Below are 27,651 nucleotides of genomic sequence, written 5' to 3'. Positions count from 1 at the left end.
CTGCCCTTCAACTGCACAGTTTTGCTGCTTTTATGATACCTCATCCAACCTCTTCAGCACGGAGCTCAAGGCCAGATCCCTGACCCACTTTCCCTTCTTTTCCCGTGGATTCCAGTTTGGCTCTCCTTTTCTATCTGGCTGTTTAGTGCCTCCAGCCTACCGAGTGGCATCATTATCTCCGAGACATTTTTGACTACTAGTACACCCCACCACACACATAAGTAGAAGCTGGGCCCTCCCGAATAGAGAGCCAGTCCTTGCAGGGTCATTGCAATATAGTTCTCTATCTTTATTGATACACCACCACACACATGAGGGAAAAACAGTGCTTTTCTGGAAAAGACTGGAGTCCATCACATTTCAGATGTGGAAGTAAACCCCGATGTGGGTAAGGGGCTCTGGCAGTCAGAGCAGCTGCAGTAAGGCTCCGAGGAGCAATCCCTCTTCGTGGCAGGTTTGTGGGAAATGATCATCCCCTCCAGGTCCTTCACTTTGTTCTCCACTGCCTGAAGTTTTTTCAAAATTCTCTCTTGCAGACCCAAGGATAGGAAGAAATTATTGTCTTGAACTGGGAGAAGATTCCCTTCTGGGCTGACCAGCAAAGCCTGAAAAAAATCTGAGCCCTTCTTGTAAAGTTTGTAGAGGGTGATTACAAACAACAATATTTTCTAAAATAAAACAACAGAAGTTGCACGTTACTTGTTTATTCATGGGAATGCCTCAGATTCAAAATAAAACAAAAACCTAGTAGTAACAATAATCTCTCATTCTTATGCCAAAGCTTCTGTTTAACAAAACATCTTCACATCTATTCTGTCTTTTGATCTTTATCACAGAGTGATTGGCAGGTCAGGGATTGTTATTTGCATTTAATTAATAAAGATGATAAGAATAGATACGTTTGCTAAAAATGTGCCACACACAGGGCTCTGTGCGAGGAGGTTGTTTTGCCTATTACTTGCCTATTTACGTAGAAAAAAACCCCAGAACTGGGTAGCCATTTAAATACCTTCCAGTTTGGACCCTGACATTGTCCAAGGTCATATGCTTGGAAATGATAGAGCCAGGACTGAAATCTAGGAAGTCTGACTTCCACGTAAGTTCCCTCAGGACACAGTGGTTTGAAAACTAGATTTCCTGGTCATGGGGAAACACACTTTTTTTTAATGACCTAGGACCGATTCCTGTCAGGAGCAAAATTAAAAACCAATTATCTTAATGCTAAGTGAAATAAGTCAAGCAGAGAAAGACAATTATCATATGATTTCTCTCATCTATGGAACATAAGAACTAGGAAGATCGGTAGGGGAAGAAAGGGATAAAGAAAGGGGGGGTAATCAGAAGGGGGAATGAAGCATGAGAGACTATGGACTATGAGAAACAAACTGAGGGCTTCATAGGGGAGGGGGGTGGGGGAATGGGATAGGCCGGTGATGGGTAGTAAGGAGGGCACGTATTGCATGGTGCACTGGGTGTTATACACAACTAATGAATCATCGAACTTTACATCAGAAACCAGGGATGTACTGTATGGTGACTAACATAATAAAAATATATTATTATAAGGAAAAAAAACCAATTATCTTTTTTCCTTATTATGGTAACTGGCACTGTTTACTGAGCATTCATTATGTGCTGAGCTTTATACACACAGTATCTCCTTTAACCCTCATGACCACCCTAAGGGAGGCACTGTTGACAAACCCATCTTACAGATAAGGAAAGTGGGATTTTGGAGACTGGCTGCTCTCTGATCACACAGCAAGTGATGGGACCAAAGTTTGAGCCCCAGCAGTCCGACTCCAGAGCTCATGCTCTTAAGCACTGGTTATACTACCTCTTTCTTGGCTGAGGTGTCTGGAGGGCTGCAAATTCATCTAATTGAGTTGAACATGAACCAAACAAGAGTAGAACCCAGAAGTACAGACAATAGTTTGAGGGTTGTTGTTGTTGTTGTTTTACCTTGTATTCTTCTATTAGCTAATTGAAACACGTGTATACCCACATATCCCTTTGGGGATTTAGGTTAGTTGGATTATATTAAATGAGATTCTGGAGAAGATCTGAATTTGGAATCCTAAAAATTAGGTTCCAATCTCAGATTTGCCAGTTTGTATAATCTATGTCACCTTGGTTCAGTGATAACCAAGTTTCCTTGACCACAAGACAGACAGGATACTCCCTCCTTGCCTACCATGCAGGGTTTTGAAAGGTTAAGAGAATGGATGTGACCATGATTCCTCACCAGTAGTGATATATGAAAAAAGTGAAAGCTACAAAATGATCCAGTAATAATTTCTCTCAGCATTTACCAAGTAAACCTTAAGAGAGCCCTTTTAAAATCCTACCCCCTTAGATTTCCACTGAACGTCAATGCACCTCAGTTTCCTTGTCATACGAAAATAACCTCTATCCATTTCATGGAATTGTTGGGATTCTAAAAGCATTTTGACTATATTGTAAATATAGCTATTATTTCTGGTGATTAAACTATTAAGTTATTATTATTGGTGATTAGAAGTATGTAAAATCCTAAATGTTTCTTACAATCCCAGCCAATTATAGTCCTAGTCCCAAAAAGAACCCTTGCGTATTAAGCCTGATACTGTTAAAACAAGGAAATAATGAAAATATTGTGATGCCTAAATGAATAGACATGCCTTGCCATCAGTTATAGAACAAAGTCACATTAAGAACAGAAAGGCCAAACCCAAGATCCCAATTATATTTGCAATGCCTATTCTTTTAAAAGATACCCCTCATGGCGTCTGGCACATAGTAGAAAATCAAAGATGAACATGTGATCAAATAAATTTGGCGTTAGGCTGCCTTCTCAGTTTATGAAATTGTTTGATCTATTTTATTCTAACACAAGCCAAAGACCACTGTGAGAAAGAGCGTTTTATGCTCAAAACCTAATTGGCAAAAGTTTTTAAGGTTTAACCTAGTTTCAACCAATTTCAGAGACTAGGGTTAATCTTTGCGCATCTGCATGGCCTTAAAACTGGGTAGCAGCAATACAGGAAAGAGCTAACTAAATTTTGATTTAGAACGATTTAAATTCCTCTGTAACAAAAGAGTATAACCTGAATTGACTGAACACTTCGTTTCCATAAGGCATATACTCCTACTCCCAACAAAAGCAAAAAGGAAATCCCCAGGATAACTTGCACAGCTGGAGCAAGATTATCTAGTACACCCAAATTTGTTTGCTGAGGTGATCTAGTCTCTCCCAGAAGACTTGCTTGTAGCCAATTCCATATTGAGCTCAGAGAAAGATAATCGACGATGTTGTCCCAGACCGATGAAGGAAAAGATGTTGACATTTTAATAAGACAGCAGCTCCAGGAACTACATGTGCAGAGGCTTCAGGAACCTAGATACGAGTTAGGGAGAGTGGCCAGGGAGCCCAGGTGTTCTAGAGCCATTGTGGACTGTGCATTGTGAGGTCACTGTTCTAAAGGCCAGCTTGCGTCGCACTCACCCAGTGAACTTTCTCACTCAAAACCAACCAAACCTTGGCCTGGATTTTCAGTTCAGTCATGTTGTTTCCCTGGATCGTTGGCAAGTTCTAGCTGTAGCACAGCACTGTCCAATAGAACTTTCTGCAATGATGGAAGTACTCTATATCTGCTCTGTCCAATACGGTAGCCAATAGTGTAATCAAGGAATTGAATTTTACATTTTGTTTAATTTTAATTACATTTAAGTAGCCAATGTGGCTAGTGGTTACCTTCTTGGAAAGTGTAGATATGGAACATTTCCAGCAGTACATGGAAGGGACAGCAATTATTTTCACATGGCAAATGACAAAACTGAGGTTAAGTGGAGATTTGAGGAGAGAATTTAAGGAAAGCTTTCTCAAAGAGGGAATAGTTTACTTGGTAAATATGGAGGGATTATTACTGGATTATTTTGCAGCATTCCCCTTTTTCACATGTCACTATTGTTTAGAAATTGTGATATTTGGGAAGACTATTGAAACATATTTGAGCCTCATTTTGCTCATCTGTTTACAGATGGGATTCCACATCCTTTGCAAGGTTTATATTAGAAACAGATGGTATGGGACGCCTGGGTAGTGCAGTCGTTAGGCGTCTGCCTTCGGCTCAGGGCGTGATCCCGGCGTTGTGGGATAGAGCCCCACATCAGGCTCCTCTGCTGGGAGCCTGCTTCCTCCTCTCCCACTCCCCCTGCTTGTGTTCCCTCTCTCGCTGGCTATCTCTGTCAAATAAATAAATAAAAAATCTTTAAAAAATACTTTGAAAAAAAAAAAAGAAACAGATGGTATAATTTTCTAAACACTGTAAACTGTAGGTGCTGTACAATAACTTCTATGGCATGTTATCAAATCAATTATTTACTGACTAGTACCTATCTACATTCAAGCAAGGAGGTATGAAAATACAGTATGTACAGTCTGTACCCAAAAAACTTGGAGGAGAAAAGAGTTCACACACGTGTATATTCTAAACTGAGATCAATTGTGAAGACAGCAAGAATCCAAAAGAGAGTTTGCACCAATAGGAGAGGAGAAGCAAAAAGGAAGAGGAGAAAGGGTCAGTTATGACAATTTTTAGAAAAATACTGTCTGAGGTTATGCCAGTGTGTTCTTTCTGGTTAAAAGAACAGTAATAGGGAGGCTTGGAACAGGAATAATTGTTTTGTTCTTGCAGGAAGGGGTGGTATGGCAAGTTGCTTGGAGTGTCAGAGACACATCCAGAAAATGGAGTCTAGAGTGTGTTGGAAATGTAGTACTTATGTCAGAGTGAAATGACCTACTGATTTATGAGTGACTGCTATTGATATTAAACCCACAGTCTGCTAGTGAGTGACAACAGTCGGAATCCTTTCTAGCAAGGAATAAAATTGATTCAGATAAGACTTTGGATTTGGCTATTATAGGTTAAACATAGGTCAGGAACCGGTAACCAGAAACTTTTTGGAGAAAGATAGGGCTGTGACAACTAAATCATTATTTGAGACTCTCGATACTAGATTACATCTCCCTGTTACATGGCACCTTACACTTTACTTTCAACGCACTTAACACAATTACAGTTATTTGTGCAATTTTTGGTTTAACATCTGTCTTCTCTGTTGTAAACCTAAGGAAGACGGGGACCATGTCCCTTTTATTGACTACTGTATCCCTAGGTCTTGGCACATAGTGGGCATTAAATATTAGGTGAATGCAAAGTCCCCTGGAAGAATTCTAAATATCCTTACAGCCTAAACTGTTCATTCATCAAGTGCTTATTACCATATCTGTGTACTTGTTCATATAGAATCTTTACAGAGTAGCTGTTAAGAGGATAGGCCTTTGGGAGTACAGTGGATCTGGGTTAAAATTTTTGGCTCTTCTATTCACTAACCTTGTTACCTTGAGCAAATTACTTAGCCTGAGCCCTAATATCTTCATTTGTGAAGTGGGAGTAATTCCTACCTTGTAGGTCTGTAATGAGAATTTGGTAATTTGTATGAAAGAACAAGCTACCCATATAGATAAGTATAACTATGATTTGTAGTGACATCCACGACCAAATACAAGGTATTGTCAATCTCAATAGTGTCAGGTGCCTTCGAAGAATCTAGTCTGAAAAGCCCATTAATAGTTTGACTTCCTTCTTAGATGCCTGAAAACCTCCAGTGAAGAATTATCACTATGCAAGGCATGTCATCTCACCTTTAGACAGTTATCCGCCCATGTATCCAGCCAGCCAGCCGTCAGTCACTTCCACCCAGGAGTCTTCCACATCAGACTGCATGAGGACTTTCTGGCTTTCACACTGCAACTTAGGACTCCTAGGTTCTTCATTGCCTTTCAAACAAAATCCAAAATCTACAAGCTGGTTACATGGCACTCAACTATCTGGTTGCTGTTTACCTATCCAGCCTTCTCTCCTTTCCCTTTCCCATCTTTACTCTCAGCACTAGCTATGCCAGACTTGTCAATGTCACAAACACACCACAAAGCCTCTGCACACAACAGGATTATGCTCTCTGGCTAGTTCCTACTGGTTCTTCAGGTTTCGGTTCAAGTATCGCTTCCTCCAGGATGCTTTTCCTGGCCTTGAGTTCCCATCACAGCCACAGCTTCTTTTGTAGCCCTTCGTTTGTAGTGTTTTGTTTATTGTCTATCTTCTAAAAGCAGTGTTCTTGTTTTTTTAAGATTTTATTTGAGAGAGAGAGAAAGCATGAGCAGGAGGGGAACAAGGAGACTCCCCACTGAGAGGGGAGCATGATGTGGGATTCAATTCCAGGACTCTAGGATCATGACCTCAGCCAAAGGTGGATGCTTAAACCACTGAGCCACCCAGGCGCCCTACTGTCTATCTTCTTCACTAGACTCTAACTTCCACGATGCAGGAAACCTACTGTGTCATGTTCAACACTCGGGAACTAGCAGATGGTATGTGCTTAGTGAATATTTGGCTATAGCTTTCCTGTGCTTCCAGTCTTCTCTATTTTACTGGCTAAACCTGTCAAATACAGGGTGACAGGTTTTTAAATCTCCTGACTATCCTGGTTACCTTTCTCAAAGTGGTTCGGCCTTCCAAATGCAGTGTGTCACAGAATCTATTCCTGCAGGTGTAGACCAAGCAGGTCAGATTAGAGTGGGGCACTCTCCAGACTCAGCTCTACCCGACAGGAGGCTTCGCCCCTGAGCCAGCAGTATAAAGCCAGGAGGCATCACAGTCTGTTGTGGGGGTGGGAAGTGGGGAGAAGGGACTGAGCAACTTCTCTTTTACAAGTTTCTCTCAGAAAGAAAAATGGACTCACAGAAATGAACTGGTTTTCCTCTCTTTCCTCAAATGAGAAAATATCAATAATAGATGTGTGATTGGAACTGAATCTGCATGACCTGGCTTTTACTTACACTTCAAACTTTATTTCCCATTATTCACTTCCACAAACAATACACTCATTTAATGACAGAAACTATGGTTTTTTTTGTACTTTAAATGCCATGTGCAACTTTCCAATGTTCTTCCTTCACATAAGTTCCCCTGATATCCTTCCAGTCAGAAGAAACTGGAGACTAGGCTCCATCTAGTCCCAGCTTCTATCGGCTAGGCAAAACACTTCACCTTTAAGTTTTTATCTGTCAAATGAGGGTTAACAGTACCTACTTCATGAAGTTATGAAAATTCAGTAAGATATTTTATGTAAAGTGCTTTTAGAAAAGTGTAATTATCCTGAATTCTCACAGTACTTTCCATTTTGTTCTAGTCATTGCTTCACAAGTTTTTCTGTGCCTATGAATCATCTAGAGATTTTACTAAAATGCAGATTTGGGGCCAGAAGGCCTGGAGTAGGGCCTGGCCTGACATTCTACACTTCTAACAAGCTCCAAGGTGATGCCCATGCTGTTGCTCCACTGCCACAGTTGGAACAAATTTACTTTGGTATTTTTATCTCCCAAAGCACCTAAAACTGTCTCTAAATATGGGTGCACTTAAATATTTGGTTAATGACTAATTCCATCCTCCAGTGACTATGTCCTTGGCAATGCAGTCAAAGTAGGCAACCTGGGACAAAGAGAGGATAGACTTGGGATGGAAACTCTAGGAATACTAATCAAAACTTTCTTCGCCATCATCCCCCACCCTCTCTCTCACACACGTGTTCATGAACATGGGGAAACAATGAAACAAGAGAATGCTGGGTAAACGGATAGAATGAAAGTGTCTGGCACTCTCAACTTATACACCTCATTTAAGGGGGGCATTCTTGAATTTAAAAAGGCTCTGAGGGGCACCTGGGTGGCTCAGTCAATTAAGCCTCCAACTCTTGATTTCAGCTCAGGTCGTCATCTCAGGGTCATGGGATAGAGCCCTGTGTGGGGCTCTGTGCTCAGTGAGGAGTCTGCTTGTTCCTCTCCCTCTGTTCCTCCCCCCCCCCCCGCCGCTCTCTAATAAATAAAATCAATCTTAAAAAGTAAAAATAAAAACAAATAAAAAATAAAAAGGCTTTAAGAACAAAGTCAATGCTTCCAGGTTTGCACCAGCATTGGGACAAATCCCAAAGACACATGAAGTAAAAATGATAGTACTAAAAGCACAGAAATAACCCTCTTACCTTCTGTATTATCATAGAACTGCACATGCTCCGTTTGACATAAAACATTGTCTTTAATAAAGATCAAATGAAGCAAGCGCTCCAACTGGAACAGAAAGTAATCTTATGATGAACCACTGTGGCTTGTACTTGAAGCAAACTTCCAATAGAGTTTTGAAAATTAGGGTTTGGTTCCACTACAAATGGACTCACTTGGTCCTTTCAGGGGGTAGAAGTTAGGAGTAGTTGAATGGATATAGTTCAGCAAATTACCAACTTTCTCTTGTTCTGGGCTAAAAATCTCTAGTATAAGGAATTTAAAGAATGAAGCCACCAGATGTTTCTCATACTTAGATCACAGAAAGTGATTTTTCAAGAGGATATCCCCTATCTTTTCACTTATAGGTGAGGAAACTGAAGCCGACAGAAAAGGTCCCAAGGAATCAGTAGTAGCCTTAGCCTCTGAGATGTTCCCCAGTTTCTGCCACTTTTTCTTTCAACAGAATCTTGAGAACCCTCTGTTCAGAACCTACCAGGATCTGAACCATGAAACCACCTGGGCACGGGGCAGGGGTGTGCTTCAGACTTAGGGTAAGGAGGTGACAGAATGAAATTCCTTAAGAGCTGACAAAACAAAACAAAACTACAAAGTTTAAGAGTCAGAGCAAAGATCTTGAAATCCTAACCACTGGCGTAAGAAAGGGATGTTAGGAGTGTCTGACTCACTTCATTGCTAGCTAATGAAAGTGACTGAGAACCTCACAAGCACAGAGAATAAAGCTGCTGTATTTATAAGAACACACTGCTTTCCTTGTCATCAGACATATGTGGCTCACAGTCCACTGAGGCTCAACACATCCAAAGACCAAGCTCATCTTGGCTTTCCATCCTCTTTCCCCAAATTCATTTCTTCCTTTTGCATTCCCTCCTCAATCGGACGCATCACTACTGAATCTTTCAGTTTTCCTAAAAATATTTTTTTCACCCTCCAAGGCCTAACAACCCTCTCTTTAAATTTCTCACTTTCATCTCCTCTTCCTTGTGCTGCAACTATCAGTATAGTCTCACCAAATTTGCCTCAGATACTTCAACAGTCTTAGTATGTTTCCATTCTCAGCCCCTCAAATCACACTCACGTTATCTACAAATTGTTATTAATTTAACATTACAATTAACATTATCATGTTATTTTGTTCAAATCCTTCAAAGGCTCTCAGCTGCCTGTGGATTCAAGTTCAAACTCCTTAGCATTCGTGGTTGGGTTCCTGTCCATCTATCGCTACAATAATCTCATCCACCTCAATGCTCCCCTTCATTGCAGCCTACCAAATTATCTGTAGTTCCCTGGAAACATCACTGTGTCCATCTATGCCCTTCATGTTCTCATTCTACCCGGACAACTCCTGGACATTCTCTTTTGGAGCTATGTTGACTCTCAGAGTTAATTACTCAATTTCAGAATTTTCTTTGCACAAAAGTTTTAAGACAATAGTCATTCAGAAAGAAGCTTGATCTAAATGGCTTGGTTAGTAAGAAACGAAAAACTACTGGGGCAAAATATAAGTGCACATTCCAGAAAATACAAGTGCAGTTTCAGTCTATGTATGGCAGGAAAACTCATTATGAGTAAACAAGAAATGGGTGAAAAATTGTAATTTATTGAAACTCAACTCAAAAAATATAAGATGCTGTAGTGTACAATATATTACACAAAGCACCCTCAGGTGCACATTCAAGTCAAGTAAGAACTCCATATCCCTTTCCCTAGCCCTCCCACCCTGGGATCTTAGTATTTGTTCCATATACAATCATGCACACTTAATTTGAAAAAGGAAGCCCCAATATATTTTGATGTATTAATTAGCACCAAACAAGAGTACAGTTCCATTTCTTTTTTTAATAAACAAACAAACAAACAAAAAAACCCAATCAATAAACCAACTGGAGAGCTAATGGACTCAGCCAATACTGCTGACAGAGATATTATACATTCATGTAAATACACAGCCTATTCTACCCTAAACAACGGTGTGGCTGGTTCTCAGCCTTTGTTCAAGTTGGCAATTGTCCCCATGTTGCAGTGTTGGAGCCAGTCTGTTTCTAAAACAAAATTGCTATTTAGGAACTTCCTACACAAAGCTCATCTGTCTTTTTTGTTGGAAACAAGTCTAAAATTGGTGTGGAAAACTTAGATCTTTCAAGGACAACCACTGGCCGAAGATAATGAAGCTGTTTTAAGGCAAGCTCTCCACAGTCTGTTAATGCTTTGTCCAATACAACCCTCAGGTTTTCCAAGGAAGGAACTGTTCCTGTCTCCGCTACTATCAAAGGTGGGATTGCAGTCAGGTTCTCATGAATTGCAGAGTCACTGGAAGAATGAGGTATGTCAACTTCAGGGTCATTGTCATTCACCATATTATTTGCCATAACACTCCCTGTTAAGTCATTACTGGGTTGTGAAGAATTACTTAATGTTAAGTGCTCTGAAGGCTCCCAATCATCAAAATCGTCTTCTTTCTCTTCACTTTCCTGAATAAATTTCAGAAATGAAGATTCAAATCCCATAGGTTTATAAGTCTTCAAATCAAATGACCTGGGCTGTGGATGCTTCCTAAAATTTTCTTTTGGGACATGGGTTGAGTTTTTTACAGTGTTTTCTTGCCCTGAACTTTGCTGCCCGGTTTCGGAGTCTTTGAGCCTTGGTAAAGGCAGCTGGAAACTTGTGAAATAAGTCCCACTTTCAGTCCCGCTAGGATTAGGTATGGGATTTTCTATTTTACAAGGAGGAGGCTGAACTATATTACATTGTTCCAAAGAAGTGGTTTCCGAACTATGGTTACATTTCAAAGTTCCTCTGTAGAGCAGATTATCTGCATCAAACACCGGTTTGCTTTCTGTACATCCTTTCTGACCTCCCTCCCTTTCGCCTGGATGAAGGGAATCCGTGTTCTGGGCAGGCACGCTAATGTCACCTGGGGAATGGCTGTGCTTTGTGTGCTCTGATTCACAGCTATTTTCTTCTTTCTTTATATAGGGCTCTGCTTCAGAAGGGGGCTCCTCCTTAATTTTGGTACCATACTTAACACAGACGACAAGATTTTCCATCTGTTGCTCTAAATAAGCACTACTCATCTGATGGGTGCGTTTATAATGCCTCACTATGCTGCTCTCCAACTTCACCACAGATAAGCATCCTTGAACCATGCAGGGGTACTGTGTGTGCTCAGACTGCTCCACACACATATGGAGGGCTTCGGCTCTTGTTTTGAAACTAATTGGAGCCTTCTTTTCTTTGATTAAAGTACATTTTTTAGCCTTAGCATTAAAGGATCTCCTGGTAGTCTGCTGTTCATGCCCTTGAGCGAGCGCCGTTGGACACACCTTTTCACTCCTTAGTAGCCTTTCATTTGCCACTTTCTGGCTTCTAAACAGATCATCGTAATAGTCCTTATGTCGGTAATATACATGTTGAGAATAATTACTGCGATGGGTGAAAATCTGGCCACAGCCATTAAGATCACAATGAATTTCATAATCCGAATGTATTTCTCCTTCAATATTATGCTGTTCCATCAAGTGGTGCTTCAACTTGCTGAATGTATAAAAAACAGCAGGGCACTGAGGCTGGTTACAGGAAAACCGTGCTGCAGATTCAGCTTCGGAAAGCACTTTAGGCTCTTCGATATGGTCTAGGTTATGAGAGTCACTACAGTGCTTAGCAAGGGCTTTGGAACACAGGAAACGTTTGTTACATTCCTTATACTTGCAAGCAAATATCTTTTTACATTTGACAAGTTCCCGTTTGGTTCTTGCTTTGTCTTTCTCTAAACATAACTGTTCTTTGTTGTACTGATGTACAGTTCTGTAATGACGAATCAAGCCTTTCAGATTGGTGAATGAGGAGTTGCAAGTTTTATGGATACAATGGAATGGTTTGTGGTATTTATTCAAAATATAGCAGAGATTTCCTTTAGCAACAGTTCTCCTGCTACCTCGTCCCTCTCGTCCTTCTCGTTCTTCTCTATGGCTACCTATTGGTGACGAAATATCAGAGGTTTTACTTTCTGTTTCTTCACAAGATGACTCCAAATCTGTTTCGGAACTGCATTCATCCTTTTTAGTGTGACAGTGTGGCTTCTCAGAGTTACTGCTGGGATCACCGCCAAGTTCTGCCGAGCAATCACCTTTCAATCTGTCTACTGAGCATGGGCCTTCATGATCACATTTTTCATTATCTAACAGTTTGTGAGTTACTCTGTCACTGCCAATTTGATGTTTATTTTTATAATGAATCCTCAGGTGCGTTTTTCTTGTAAATGACCTTTGGCAAATATGACACTGGAATGGAGAATACCGATGTTGAAACATAGTTAACTGAAGGACTTTTTCTTTTGAATAATTATGTTTTTTAAGATAATGCATTAACAAAGCCTCTCTGGTCACAAATTCATATTTGCATCCTTGAAGCTCACAGAAAAAAGGCTTAGCCGCCAACTGTGCAAGGTACTGACTTGGCATATTCTCATCTTGATTCTGAAAATTAAGGTCTGAGATAGTAGGTGAAACCGATTGAAGAGACTTAGCACCGCTGGATGGGTACCCCTGCAATGACCCTGAGAAAGATCCATGTGTTATTGAGTTTTTCAAGCTTAAATGTTTCAAGCGTAACAAAAGTTCCAACATGGTATCCTCTGTACACGGCCGTTTAGAAGCACAAATGGAAGCTTCTGAGGAATAACCTTGATATTCTCGCTTGCATTTAGTATGAATATTGTGATCTAGACCTTCATCTGGAGAGTCACTGTTTGTATCTGAGCTGGGTTTAGGTTCTGCATCAAACTTTTCAGCTGTCTGATTATGTTCATTACCCGAACAGGGAAAGAGATCTTTTGTCTTTATCTTTTTGGGTTTGAAATGGTACGGATGAACCTTCCGTAGATGCTTCTGCATCCCTCTTGCATTTTTGTACGTGGAACCACAGCCATCGAAACCACAGGTAAACTTAGTCCCATCAAAACAAACTGCCACATTGGAACATTTTTCTTTTAAACTGGAGGGCACGAAGACTTTCTCATGAGATAATAATATATCCTGCATGGTTTCAGAGTGATCCAGTGTATCAATTAACTCTTCATTCATGGAAGCTGAAGAGCTATGACTTAACTGATCACTAGAATTACTGTCACTGTTTTCTTTCAGATTTTCTGCAGTTTCTATTTGAGAACTAGCTGATCCTGCGCAGAAAAGAAGATCCTCAGGTAAATGTGGTTTATCAGTTTGGTCAAGCAGAGGGGGCTGATCGATACAACCTTGCTTTTCACCTGGTGCAGCCTCCTCAAGTTTCACCGATTTCTTCACATCTCCGTTCGAACTTTCAACGTTATGCATTGAGAGGTGATCCTGGTATTCAATTTTAGAATAATAGAATTTTTTACAGCCAACAAAGTTGCATGTGTAAGATGCATCCCTAAAGTGTTGTGCTTCGTGGTGGTAAAGCTGTCCCAAGTCACTGAAAACAATATTACAGCCATTTAATTCACATTTATAACGCAGATCATCATGTTTTTGTTTATGGTTAAGTAGTTCATTCACTGATCCAAACCTTGCATAGCAATCTATAGATACACACATATAAGGTTGAGGACCACAATGCACTTGTTCATGCTCCCGCAGGTGAAAAGCAGACATGAAATGTCGTCGACAATAAGTACACTTCTCTCTTCTGTTTTTCATATCCAAGTAATGCTTGGCATTTTCATCATTATTTTGGTGTTCAGCTTTAAGATGCACACTTAAGTATTTAAACTGCTTAAATACACGGGAACAGTCTGTGCCAGGACATGGGTACAAATCTCTGTCTTGCAAGTGGCAATCTTCTAATTTGCTGAATGTGACATATTCATGAGACTCTCCTTTGGCTTGTTCATCCAATGACTGGTTTTGCTCCAGGGTTGCAGAGGGGCTCTTGGGACAAATCCCCTTTTGAGAGCCTTTCAACAGTAACTTCTTTCTAGAGCGGTCCCTTCTGCTTGGTGGCATTTTAACATGTTCCATCACATGAGGAACAAATATTTCTTTTCTCTTGAATTTTTTAATACAAACCGGACAGGTGTAAATTCCATCTTCCATATGCATCTTAGAATGATGAAGAATCCTGGCCTCTATACATTCCCGCTTACATAACAAACAGAAAAATTTGTACTGAAGCCACCTCTGGTACCTTTCAGAAGAACCAATGGGTTTTTTGTCTCTTTTCTCCTTATGCTGATCTGTCAAGTCTCTTCTTCTGTATTGTTTATCTTCTTTACCTTCCTCATAGTCACTGAGAAATGACTCTAAAACATCTGTGTCATTAATAGACATTTCATAGCCACTTAGATCATCATCAGAATCGGAGGCTTCTTGTCCTAGCAGTTGGTGGCAGTGTCGTTTTAAAGTTTTCCAGTCCCAAAATTCAGGATCAAAAGGCCAGTGGGCCTTTAAAGCCAGTAAGAGCTCACATCGGAGAGAATTTGGAACTGGTGCATTTTCTTCATCAAATTTTTGATCTGGTTGCAAATACAGTTCTTCCAACATATTAAATCCATCCAAACTGGGTTCAATTAAGAATTCTGTAAGCTGACAAGCTCGTCTGACTTCTAAATCTTCTGGTAAAAGACAAGCAATTGTTTTACAAACTGATGCCTTCATTTCTTCATCCTCACTTGATCTGAGTTGAAGAGCTCTGACACATAGTAAAATTGACACCCCAAGACCAGCATCCTGTGCCTATAAGAAAAAGAGGGGGGGAGTTATTATTCTTTTTCATTATGGAAATACTACATAACTTTCACTGGTAAGATGTATACTCCTCAAAACTTTTAGAGTTCTTAAATTTTATCTTTAATCTTTCTTCCTGCAAGTTACATTTAGATCCTTCTTATCTCAACATGCAAAGGACTGGATTAGATGTTACAACCATGAACAATAACAATGTACATTTACAGAATGTCCAACTTTATAAGGCACTGCATACTAAAGCACTCTCTAACCCTCAAGGAATCTGCTTATATGCCAAATGTATAAACAATAAAGGTACATGAATTCAAAGGAATTCAGGATAAATAAGGTCATTGAAGGATTCAAAAAAGAATTGTCTTAAGCTGGTTAGGAAGGACAGGGCTTAAATAAATGGGTATAAGAGGAAACACCTGTATAAAAGTGAGTCTAGGACTGAATTCAATTGAAGAAACACATGTGTAATGAACAGCTGGGTGTTTCCAAAATCTTAAGGCTAAAATAAAAGACTGTCCCCATTTCCTCCCCCGCCTTTTTTTTATAGAGGGGGAAGGGGCAGAGCGAGGGAGAGAATCTTAAGTAGGTTACATGCCCAGCATCGAGCCCAACGTGGGGCTGGATCTCACAAACCCTGAGATCACAACCTGAGCTGAAATCAAGAGTCCAATGCTTAACTGACTGAGCCACCCAAGGGACCCTCCCCATTTTCTCCTAAAAGAATTAGTACTTTAGGGGCGCCTGGGTGGCTCAGGCGTTAAGTGTCTGCCTTCGGCTCAGGGCCTGATCCTGGCATTCTGGGATCGAGCCCCGCGTTGGGCTCCTCCACTTGGAGCCTGCTTCTTCTCTCCCACTCCCCCTGCTTGTGTTCCCTCTCTCGCTGGCTGTGTCTCTGTCAAATAAATAAATAAAATCTTAAAAAAAAAAAAAAAGAATTAGTACTTTAGTACTAATATAGTACACTATAGGTGTACTGCATCTCAGCTTCCCATGGGAAAACCAACAGAAATTTAAAATCTCTCTATAGCAACCGTTCTTAGAAACTAACCAAAAATCAGGAAAAAGATCTGGTCACATGTGATAAAAGGCTAGTGCATACAAGATGACTTATGTAAGAAGTTGAAATGGAATGTGAAAATATTATGAGCAAAGACAAGTGGGATTATATGGCAGAGAGGCTTAAAATACAGTACTTAAGAGCCTAAGAGTTTTTAAAAAAGTAATCTCAAAGAAATAAATAAAATTAAAAAAAAAAAAAAGGTAATCTCTACGTCCAACGTGGGGCTCAAATTCACGACTCCGAGATCAAGACCAGTGTGCTCTACCAACTGAGCCAAACAGGTGCCCCAAGAGCATAGAATTTTCAATCAGCCTTTTGAACCCCAGCTTCACTGCAGTGCCAAGTTCTTAACTCCTAAGCTGTTGCTGCCTCATCTATAAAATGATAACAGCAGTGGTAATATTAGATTTTCCTCTTAACATTATTATAAAAATGAAGTAAGATAATATAAAGTGATTACTACATTGCTGGCATATCGTAACTATTCATCAGAATACCATATAAAATAACTGAGGATAAATTCTACTGTTCAAATCAGTAATCAATTTGTTAAGCAATTATTCTGTGTTGGGTACCATTCCAAATTCTAGGAACACAAAGAAACAACTACCATCAATTTACAGAACTGTTACTACGTTCTAGGCACTTCTCCAAATACTCTTTTCATACATTATCCTCATTTTATAGATGAAGAAACCAAGGCTCATCACGTTAATTGCCCAATGTCACCAGGCAGTGAGCAGAGGAATAAGGATTTAAACTTAAAGCAATCTCTGTGCATAACCTTAGTTCTTAACCACTTTTAAGCCGGTAAGAATTCCAAAGGTTATCTGACATGGTTATAACCTATGCGCCCTGGGTATAATATGCCACACCACACCTGTTTTCAGCTACCTAGTTAAAAATCAATTTAGTCATGTCCATCAATGCCGTTTAATTCAGTTCTGCATTCCATATCCTAATTCTAATTTATTCACCACTCTTTTAACAAGTACTTCTTGTTATACCTGTTCAGAATGTGTAACAGTGTTTTTAGACTGTCTTTTGAAAAGTGCTTAGTGATTTCCTAGATTTTACCATTTCAACCAGACTTGGCTGTTTAAGAAAGAATGGACATTCTTTGCTGTTTATCTCAGTCTTCCAAAAAGGAGTTTAATAGTAATTTGTTGAGAACCTATGAGTTATTTTAAAACTTACCAGACCCTCCAGGTCCCTTGTGCTCTGATTTACAAATGATAATCTTCTATCACATTATGCAATTTGTCTAGTCCTGACTCTTCTGCAAACTAGGTTGATGATCCTTACAAGTTACATACCTCTAATTTTCAGCTTCTTCATTACTAAAGAGAAGGAATTAAACTAGACAAAGTCTTGTTTTGCAAACAGTAAGCACCATATGTCAAACCAAAAAGGGCCCCATGGCCAAATAAACTGGATTCATGATGATCCCTCTTCTTATTACTTTCACTTCAAAATACAACCTCATCCACATCCATTCTGTCATACTATTTTTAAAGTCTCAACTCCAAGCACCTTATTTATTTTTAAGTAGGCTCCATGCCCAACGTGGAGCCCAACTCGGGGCCTGAACTCATGACCCTGAGATTAAGACCTGAGCTGAGATCAAGAGTTGGATGCTCAACTGACTGAGCCACCCAGGCGCCCCTACTCTAAGCACCTTTATGTGATGATCTGGTTTAAGCTATTTATAGAAAACGGAAGCCCAGAAAATAAAGAGGTACTATTATAAAGCCTTCTCCATTACACACTCACTGTTGCCTTCTGCAAGAGGCCTAAACCCCACAGCTTTTCAGTATCATTAACCTGTTCCATCCCAAGGGCTATGTCACTGGTTACTAGCTGTCTCCCAATATCCCCTTTTGCTACAAAAACAGAATGCCTGATTTCTATCTGATTACAAAGTAACCTGAAATAATGAATATATCTCACCTCCCTTGCAGCTAAATATAGCCATGCGGGTGTGTACTGGAAGGAGTGAGGAAAAGGTGTATCACAGTGTGGTTTGTGTGGTCTGCCCCTCTCTCCTCACCCCCTGGCACCTTGCTGTCTAGAATGGAGGAGACATGATACCTAGGATTGGAATAGTTAGGTCTCAGATTATGAGATGGAAACCATGTGTTGATGGCAGACAAACAAAAGGAACCTGGGTTTCTGGTATGTGGAGCCACCAACAGCAACCTTGGCCTGTCTGCCTGGATTATCTACCCATATGAGAGGGGGAGAAACTTCCATCTTCTTTAGCTCACTACTATTGTGGGATATCCACCATTCACTGCAGAACTAGATCGCAACTGAAAGAGGCTAGATCATCTCTCTTTAAAAACCCAGAGATGAGTCTCTCAATTTGAAAGGAATTCTACACTCAGTCCCCTTCCACCTACCAGTCCACATCTTTTCTACCCTTCAGGCTAGTTATCATGAATTATTATAGTGGAAAGTACCCTAGACTAGGATTAAAGAGAAATGGGTTCTGGTTATGCAAGTGGACAGCAAATTCCTTCGTCTGTGTCAGAAACCCATTTTCCTTAGTCCTCTAGTAGCTTTCCCATTTTCTGTGGCTCCTCATGGTAATTCTAAGATGACCCCCCAGTGACCCTCACCTTTGTATGATCTCCTCTCCTCAAGTTTAAATGGATCCTGTAAATACAGTATCCATTCCTATGATTACATCATATGGCAAAAAGGACTGTGCAGGTGTAATTAAGGCCCCAAGTCAGTTGATCTTAAGACAGGTGGATTACCTAGGTGGGCCTGACCTAATCATTTAAGCCCTTTAAATTTAGGTTTGGAAGTCAGATTTAGAGAAGGTCAGATTCGAATTAGGAGAATTCCTTATACTTCTGCTGGCTTAAAAATGCAGGTATGGGATGAGGGAGGCTTCTAGTAGCTGAAAATAGAATGTGGCTGACAGCTGTCAAGAAAATGAGGACCTTGGTCCTACAATCAAAAAGAACTGAATTCTGTGAGCAATAAGAATGAACTTAGAAGCGGATTTTCCACAAAGCTTCTAGATAGGAATGCAACCTGGTCAACACCTTGATGTCACCTTTGTGATGCTCTGAGCAGCAAACCTTGCCACGCTGTGCTACACTGTGTCCTACAACACCGTAGCTAACAACTGGGTATTGTTTTTAGTGCTAAGTTTGTGGTAGTTTCAATGCAGCAATAGAACACTAATACTTTCCTTAAAGATTACAAAACTTCTTAAAGACCGGTTCTAAAACTAATTTTTTAAATAAAGCAAGTTCTGTAATTGCTTGCACATGTTTCTGTGATAGGAGATACAACTGGATTCACAGTGATTAAAAATAATTATCACCTAACTTATCTGACCACAAATTTACTTTTAATAAAATGTTCTACCTTTTCCTATCCTTACCATTGAAGACCAGACCAACATATTTCAAATAAAGTACAGGATATAGACGTTTAAAACATTAAAGGAGACAGTATGTATCAAAGATACAACTGTGCCTTGACTTTAGTATAATCAATCCTTGAATGTTGTCAGAGAAGTAACCCCTAAAACATACCCATTAACCATTACATATATGGGTATGTTGAGAGCTCAGTTATTAGCAAATACTAAAAACAACATAAAAATAGAGCACAGTATAAGATTCATTCTGAATCTCTAGGCTGGTAGTGTGTGTGTGTGTGTGTGTGTGTGTGTGTGTGTGTGTACACACACATATATATGGCTGAACTCAAAACACAAGGCTTTATACATGGCACCTCATTTCATTTTAGGAAATATTTATTTCCTAAAAATATCTACCTTGTTTCTTATTGGTTTGTATAGAAGTTTACAATTTGTATAGAGTTGATTCTGGAACCGTTCTATTATTTCAAAACTTAGAAAATGTATCACTCCATTCTTAAGGAAAATATAAAAAATACAATTAGATTTTCTTTTATAATAATTCAGTTAATATGCAAACAAACACACATGTAAAAAAAACAGAAAACTGTTCTAGTAAAAGTAGATATAGGGTAGTTGAGGTGACAGCCCCAAAACATAATCTTCCTTTCCTCCAATGGTCTGTCACTTCAAATCACTATTTTCCATTAAGAAAAGCTGTGGATTCCAGAAGATCAATCTGCAGAAATGGCTAATTATGTCCAATTCCACAATCTTATTAAAGCCCATTATTTCTCTATTTCCCTCATCTAAGAGGAGTTGCCTCCGAAGTTATCTCCCCACTCATTTCTTCGTTTTAGGACAATCATCATAAAAAAAGTAAAATTACTCACTTCAGTTTGTATAACTCTAATCAGGCAAAATAAATGCTGCTGTGTTTTAGCTATGACACCAAACTGACGACAGCGCTCCAAAAAAGTGTCTAAAGAAGGGTCAATTCTTCTTTGCAGTTTACTCCAAAAGAGAGTCAATTCCCTATGAAAAGAAAGATTAAGGTAAAACATTTAAAGCAACTGGTATTTGCTGTTCACCTCCCCACCCCATTTTGGTGTTTTGTTATTTATAAAAATAAGTTAATAGTAAGCAAAAACTAGAAAAAAAAGGCTATCAATATTCCCTATTGTATCCTCTCAAACTGGTAAAACTGTTGAGAATCCTCCCTGAAAATTCCACTACTTTTTTCTTCTTTGCGGCGGAAAAAACTAAAAACAGCAAAGACTACTTCCTTTATGTTGACATTTTGTTTTTTTAAGTGGGTTCCATGCTAGGCTCAGTGTGGAGCCCAATGAGGGGCCCAAACTTACAATCCTGAGGCCAAGATCTGAGCTGAGTGAGACCAAGAGTCAGACACTCAACCAACTGAGCCACCCAGGGGCCCCTTTACACTGACATTTTAAAACACTTAGATCCCATCTTGTTCCAAAAGGTTTTACCCCTTATACTGGTAATTATATTGACTGAATTAAACCTTATCCTAGTGGGCAGGGATCATCTGACATCCCTACACTGCTAACAAAATATATAAACTAATAAATATCCTAACAGTACACTTCTCCACACTAATCTCCTGCCCCTTTCCAGCTCTAAAATATCATGATGCTACTTAGGCATGTATCTGGGGATGTTTAAATATTACTAATAAAATTAGTAAAATGGCACTCTTGGAAATGGCTAAAATACAAGAATCCTACAAATATTCATTATGGAAACAAAGAAAAGCTTGGAAAGATTAAGTTAATTAAACGTACTGAATGGGTTAAGAGAAAACTCTTAAGGAAAAGCACTAGAAACTCAAAAATGCCTAGGATAAAAATGTTAACATGAATCAGAAATATGAATGCAAAGTGAGTTTAGAGAGAATGTTACCACTTAAAAAAAGTGACTTTTTTCTGTACACTCCAATATATACAGTAATATCTGTTAAATAATTTTCATTAAAAAAAGTATTTTCACAAGCCAGTTTTAGGACACCAATATCTTATTGCTATTAAAAGACTATTCTAGGAAGCTGGGCACAAATACAAAGCTTAACATACGAACATATCTTTTTTTATAACAGAAAATAAACATATTTAACAGAACTTATTTTGTTATATTTTTAAAGAGGTAACTGGGGTTTTCATATGGTGAAATTCTTACAAACATATAAAACTTGCCTCAAAGACTGGATATGGAAATGGATATATGCCTTAAAAAATAGTGATGAAAAGATAATGTTACGTGATGGCAAATTTGAGTTATAATAAATAAAATTAACTTAAAATTCCTTTAACTATTTGTGTGTGGTGACTAGTGTTGCTTTCCTAACCAGGAAAAGTAAAACTGAGACAGATCACCTTTGAAAATAGCTACTGGCCAGTCAAGTAATCGGGATGACTGTTCATTTTTAAACCCATAAGACTGCTTCTTTTAGATGTGAAGTACCTTAGTAATAAAAAGTTTTGAGAATAGTGCAAAATTCAGAATAACAAAGGACGTGGAGAATTATATATGCTCAGAGATAAAAAAGAGTTCTATCAAAATATATGTATAATATCTATCCTATTTGAAAAGAACAAAATTACCAAAACCAGTAAAACCTGATTATGAAGAGAAAAGCATAAGGAATACCCACAATCTAAAAATTCATCAACTACCTAGATGCTTAAAGTTAGGCAAATCTGATAAAGTGATAAGTAAGTTGAGAATTAAAGTCTCTGCAATAATTTTTTTTAAAGATTTTATTTATTTACTTGACACAGAGAGACAGCTAGCAAGAGAGGGAACACAAGCAAGGAGAATGGGAGAGGAAGAAGCAGGCTCCCAGCGGAGAAGCCTGACGTGGGGCTTGATCCCGGAACGCTGGCATCACGCCCTGAGCCGAAGGCAGACTCTTAACGACTGAGCCACCCAGGTGCCCTGAAATAATTTTTCTGAAAAATTATTTATTTTAGGGTACAGAAGCAGAGGGAGAGCGAGAATCTCAAACAGACTCCCTGCTGAGTGAGGAGCCCACCGTGGGGCTTGATCCCATGACCAAAAATGATATGTGAGTCGAAATCACAAGTTGGACACTTAACCAACTGAGCCACTCAGGCACCCCTCAAATAATTTTGCTTCTCCCTCTGCTTCTGCACCCCACCCTCTGTGCGTGCACGGTCTCTGTCTCAAATAATAAAAAATATTTTTTTAAAAAGTAAAATAAATCAGAATGTCTAGGGCTCGATTTATTCTAAATTAAGTACTTCAAACTACAGTTATCTTAAATCCAAATAACCATGACAAAAAATCATATATTTTGTTTTTATACATATTTACACAATTAGAATTCAATAATTTAGAACTGCTATTACCCACCCAAATACATAAACTTGCCTGAGTGAAACCAAAACAAACAGTATATTATTCTTGAAAATGCCACGATGCCATCCATTCAAATCTGCACACTGGAAAACTGAAACCACCAATAAATAGTAACTCAGAGCCTGCTGGATCATACATGCAGCACTAGGAAGGACAAACACTTCTTCAATTACTACAATGACATGATTTTTAAAAATGGACAGCCATTAAAGAATATACTGAAAATGATTCCACCGTATGGATGCTTCCAATGTTCAGATAATTTATTAACCCAATGCCTCAAATTAGCCCCATGCCACCTCAAGTCAACAGATTATATAAAAATTCATAATAACTGGAAAGGAAATTTAGTTCTATTAGTAGGGGGGAACACATTTTGGCAGAGATCTAGCTACCAAGCAAGAACTTTAAACTACACTGTGTTACGGCATAGCAGGAAGCCTGTGGAGTCCAGCTAATATGTCATACTGATATCCAGAATTTAGGCATTTTGGGAATGAGGCAAAGAAAACTTTGTGGAATTAAGGAGTGACCATTCCTAAAGGTGGCTCCTGCAAATATAGTAGCTGATTCTCATGACTTTTTTTTTTTCTTTTTATTTCCAACAAAACTGGGTTAAATAAAACATATATGGACATCTGGTCTTTGAAAGACACTGAGGGCAACATACATGTCGATCCTGGTGTACCACAGTCTAGGCATGAAAGGAGTCTAGGAGAGAACAGGCATGAAATTACATCTGAAGAACACAAATGTACAACATACAGGATTTAAACTCAGTTCTAAGAAAGCAAAGGTCAACCTATCAAATACCTGCTGAAAGCTTTGTGTGGTTATTTTAAAAGTAGCAGTAGTAAAAATAAAATAAGATGAAAACAGAGTGGGAGGCAAACCATAAAAGACTCTTAACTATAGGGAACAAAGAGAGGGTCGCTGGAAGGGGGGGTGGGGGAATGGGGTAATTAATGATGGGCATTAAGGCAGGCACTTAATATAAGTAAGGACTGGGTGTTATATGCAACTGATGAATCACTAAATTCTACCCCTGAAACATATTAATATACTATATGTTAACTAACTTGAATTTAAATAAAAATAAAAAATAAAAGTAGTAGTAATTACACATCTGTATGTACACTGTCCCATTCAAAAATGGTTATCTTTATCACTTTCGTGGCTACTCTAATATCACCACTGCAGACATCTATAGGAAACTCATTTCTCCAGCACATCTTTGATTTTTGCAGAGAGCCAAACTCATTTGGGGCCATGGTAATGAATAAGCTAAGCGTATACCTTTTGAGATAATTATGAACATAGTGACTGCTATAAGTAATATATTTTATTGTGGTTTGTAAATATCTCTGAAGGAAGTCTCTTTTTACGATTTTATTTGAGAGAGAGAGAGAGAGAGAGAGAGAGAGAGAGAATGAACGGGGGAGGGAAAGGGAGAAGCAGACCCTCCACTGAGTAGGGAGCCTGATGCGGGGCTCAATCCCAGGACCCTGAGATCATGACCTGAGCCAAAGGCAGACGCTTAACCAACTGAGACACCCAGGTGCCTCTCTGAAGGAAATTTCTAAGAAAATAAAAAAATATTTTGGGTGATAGTTACATAGTTTATGCACTTCAAATATTATCTTCTATGGTGATCACGTTTAAGAATGATACTTCCAATAAATAAATTCTAGTATATATATTTTTAAAGACTTTATTTATTTATTTGAGAGAGAGAGTGTAAGAGAGCACAAGCAAGGGAGAAGCAGGATTCCTGTTGAGCAGGGAGCCTGACATGGGGCTCAATCCCAGGACCCTGCGATCATGACCTGAGCTGAAGGCAGGCAGACATGCATACACACATTTATTTATTTCTAGATTTTATTAATTTATTTGTGAGAGAGTGAGAGAGAGTGTGGGGGGAAGGGGCAGGGGGAGAGGGAGAAGCAGGTGAGCCCAACACAGGGCTTGATCCCAGGACCCTGAAATCATGAACTGAACCGAAGGCAGACACTTAACCGACTGAACCACCCAGGTGCCCCTGGTATATGTTTTTAAAAATAAGTGACTGATTTTGTCAGATTCCAACTTTGTCACATTTTTAAAAATATCTATTATAAAACATACCACTTAATTTTTAAAAAATTTCTTTTCTGGACAAATATTCCATACAGCCCACTATCTTCAACACAGGAAATTTCTAGCACAACAAAAGAATCTATCCTATTTATTTGAACAGAATTCCTGAGTTTCATTTTCTTTAGTAAAATTCACTGTTTTATGTTATAGTTATTCTAATTCTAATATCCCAATAGCAAAACAAATACACACCTATGAAAACAACAGAAGGGTAAAAAAAAAAATGTTTCCAAATTTGAAAATTTTAGATCCTATTTCTCTTTGAATTGCTTGGAAGAAGCTTACTTTTAACAAAGTGTGAAGTGACTTAATATTTTCTTTCCTCTACTCATTATAGCTCCTCAGGAGGCCAACAAGAGGGAAATCCCTGTTAATCCCTTCCTGCTGCAGGGGAGCAGCATTAATCCTAGAGCAAGTACCATCCTTGGAAGGGCTAATGTGGCTGAGTGAAGAAAGGAAGAAAAAAGAAAGTTATGGGTCACTCTAAAAGGGAAGCTCTATCAGGAATATTAAAAGAACTGGTGACTATACTTTTAAAATTACTTTGTAATCAAGAAAACTCTCAAATAAGCAACCCAAACTTACACTTAAAGGAGCTAAAAAAAGGAATCGAGACCAAAGCCAGTAGACAGAAGGAAATAAAAAAGATCTGAGAAGAAATAAATGAAAAAGAAATTAAAGAATATAGTACAGATCAATGAAACCAGGAGCTGGTTCTTTAAAAAGATCAACAAAATTGATAAACCTTTAGCCAGACTCATTTAAAAAGGGGAGGGGGTGTGCAAGTAAATAAATCAATGAAAGAGAAATAATAACTGACACCACAGAAATACTAAGGATTACAAAAGAATATTATGAAAAATTATATGTCAATATATTTGACAACCTAGAAGAAATGGATAAATTCCTAGAAATGTACAGCCTTCTAAAACTGGATCAGGAATAAGAAGAGAATGTGAACAGACCAACTACTAGCAGTGAGACTGAATCAGTAATCAAGTAACCCCAACAAACAAAGTCCAAGACCAGATGGCTGCACAGATGAAATGCCAAACATTTAAAACGTATTCTTCTCAAACTATTCTAAAAACCAGAAGAGGATGGAAAGATTACAAATCCATTCTACGAGGCAGGCCAGGATTACCTCAACACCAAAACCAGGTAAAGACATTATACAAAAAGAAAAATACAGGATGGTATCTCTGATGAACATGGATGCAAATTCGACAAAATATTAGCAACTAAATTCAACAATACATAAAAAAAATTACTCACCATGATCAAGTGGTATTTATTCCAGGGATGCAAGGTGATTCATTATTCACAAATCAATCAACACGATATGTCACAATAAGAGGAAGGGTAATAACCATAACATCATCTCAACAGAAGCAGAAAAAGCAAGTGACAAAGTAGAACAACCATTCATGATAAACACTCTCAACAAAGTGGGTTTAGTGGGAACACACCTCAACATAATGAAAGCCATATATGAAAAACCCACAGCAGACACCATACTCAATGATGAAAAACAGAGCTTCTCCTCTAAGATCAGGAACAAGACAAGGATGTCCACTCTCACCACTTCTATGCAATACAGTACTGGGAGTTCTAGCCACAGCAATCAGACAACAAAAGGAAATAAAAGGCATCCAAATCGGTAAGGAGGAAGTGAAACTTTCACTACTTACAAATGACATAATACTGTATATAGAAAACCCTAAAGACTCCACTAAAAAACTATCAGAACTGATAAATGAACTCAGTAAAGTTGCAGGATACAAAATTAATATACATAAATCTGTTGCATTTCTATACATTAATAAAGTAGTAGAAAGAAAAATTAAGAAAACAATCCCGTTTAACAGTTGCACCAAAAAGAATAAAATACCTAAGAATAAATTTAACCGAGGAAGTAAAAGACCTGTACTCTAAAAACTATAAAACACTGATGAAAGAAATTGAAGATGAAACAAATGGAAAGATTTCATGCTTATGAGTTGGGAAAACCAATTATTGTTAAAATGTCCACACTACCTGGGGCGCCTCGGTGGCTCAGTTAGTTAAGCGTCTGACTCATGACTTTGGCTCAGGTCATGATCTCAGGGTTCTGAGACTGAGCCCTCTGTCGGGCTCTGCGCTGGGTGTGGAGCCTGCTTGAGATCCTCTCTCCCTCTCCCTCCCCCCTTTCCCACTCTCTTAAAAAAAAAAAGAAAAGAAAAAAAAAGTTCACACTATCCAAAGCAATTTACACATTCAGTGCAATCCCTATTAAAATACTGATAGCATTTTTCACAGAACTAGAACAAATAATCCTAAAATTTGCATAGAACCACAAAAGACCACAAATAGCTAAAGCAGTCTTGATAAACAGGAACATAGCTGGAGGTATCACAACCCCAGATTTCAAGATCATACTATAAAGCTATAATAATCAAAACTGTATGATATTGGCATAAAAACTAACACTCAGATCAATGGAACAGAATAAAGAACCCAGAAATAAACTCACACTTTTATGGTCAATTAATCTACAACAAAGGAGGCAAGAATATACACTAGGAAGAAGACAATCTCTTCAACAAATGGCGTTGGGAAAACCAGACAGCTACATACAAAAGAATGAAACTGGACCACTTTCTTAGACCATACACAAAAATAAGCTCGAACTGGATTAAAGACCTAAATGTGAGATCTGAAACCATAAAATTCCTAGAAGGAAACATAGGCAGTAATCTCTTTGATATCAGCCACAGAAACATTTTTCTAGATATGTCTCCTTTGGTAAGGGAAACAAAAACAAAACTGAACTATTGAGACTATACCAAAATAAAAA

General features: G+C 38.7%; 2 protein-coding genes across 2 annotated transcripts in view; both read right to left on the bottom strand.

Moving 5' to 3' along the window:
* TMCO2 (transmembrane and coiled-coil domains 2) lies at positions 1 to 3,326 on the bottom strand. Its single transcript, XM_008712012.2, has 2 exons — positions 3,087 to 3,326; positions 1 to 668 (listed from the first exon to the last, which is right to left on the bottom strand). The coding sequence occupies exons 1-2, from the start codon at positions 3,324 to 3,326 to the stop codon at positions 354 to 356; spliced, it is 555 nt and encodes a 184-aa protein (XP_008710234.1). The 3' UTR covers positions 1 to 353.
* A 6,612-nt stretch (positions 3,327 to 9,938) lies between these two features.
* The window catches only part of RLF (RLF zinc finger), an 84,509-nt gene continuing 66,796 nt past the window's right edge, over positions 9,939 to 27,651 (bottom strand). The window contains exons 7-8 of the mRNA XM_008711994.2: positions 20,171 to 20,312; positions 9,939 to 14,829 (exon numbers count right to left, since the gene is read on the bottom strand). Of these exons, the coding sequence (XP_008710216.2) occupies positions 10,180 to 14,829; positions 20,171 to 20,312 (4,792 nt within the window). The 3' untranslated portion in view covers positions 9,939 to 10,179. The remainder of the gene's footprint in view (positions 14,830 to 20,170; positions 20,313 to 27,651) is intronic.

The sequence above is a fragment of the Ursus maritimus genome, unplaced genomic scaffold (assembly GCF_017311325.1).
Source record: "Ursus maritimus isolate PB19 unplaced genomic scaffold, ASM1731132v1 scaffold_32, whole genome shotgun sequence".
Lineage (NCBI taxonomy): Eukaryota > Metazoa > Chordata > Mammalia > Carnivora > Ursidae > Ursus > Ursus maritimus.
Note: the sequence above shows the minus strand (reverse complement) of the source record. Positions and strands in the feature narration are given on the sequence as shown.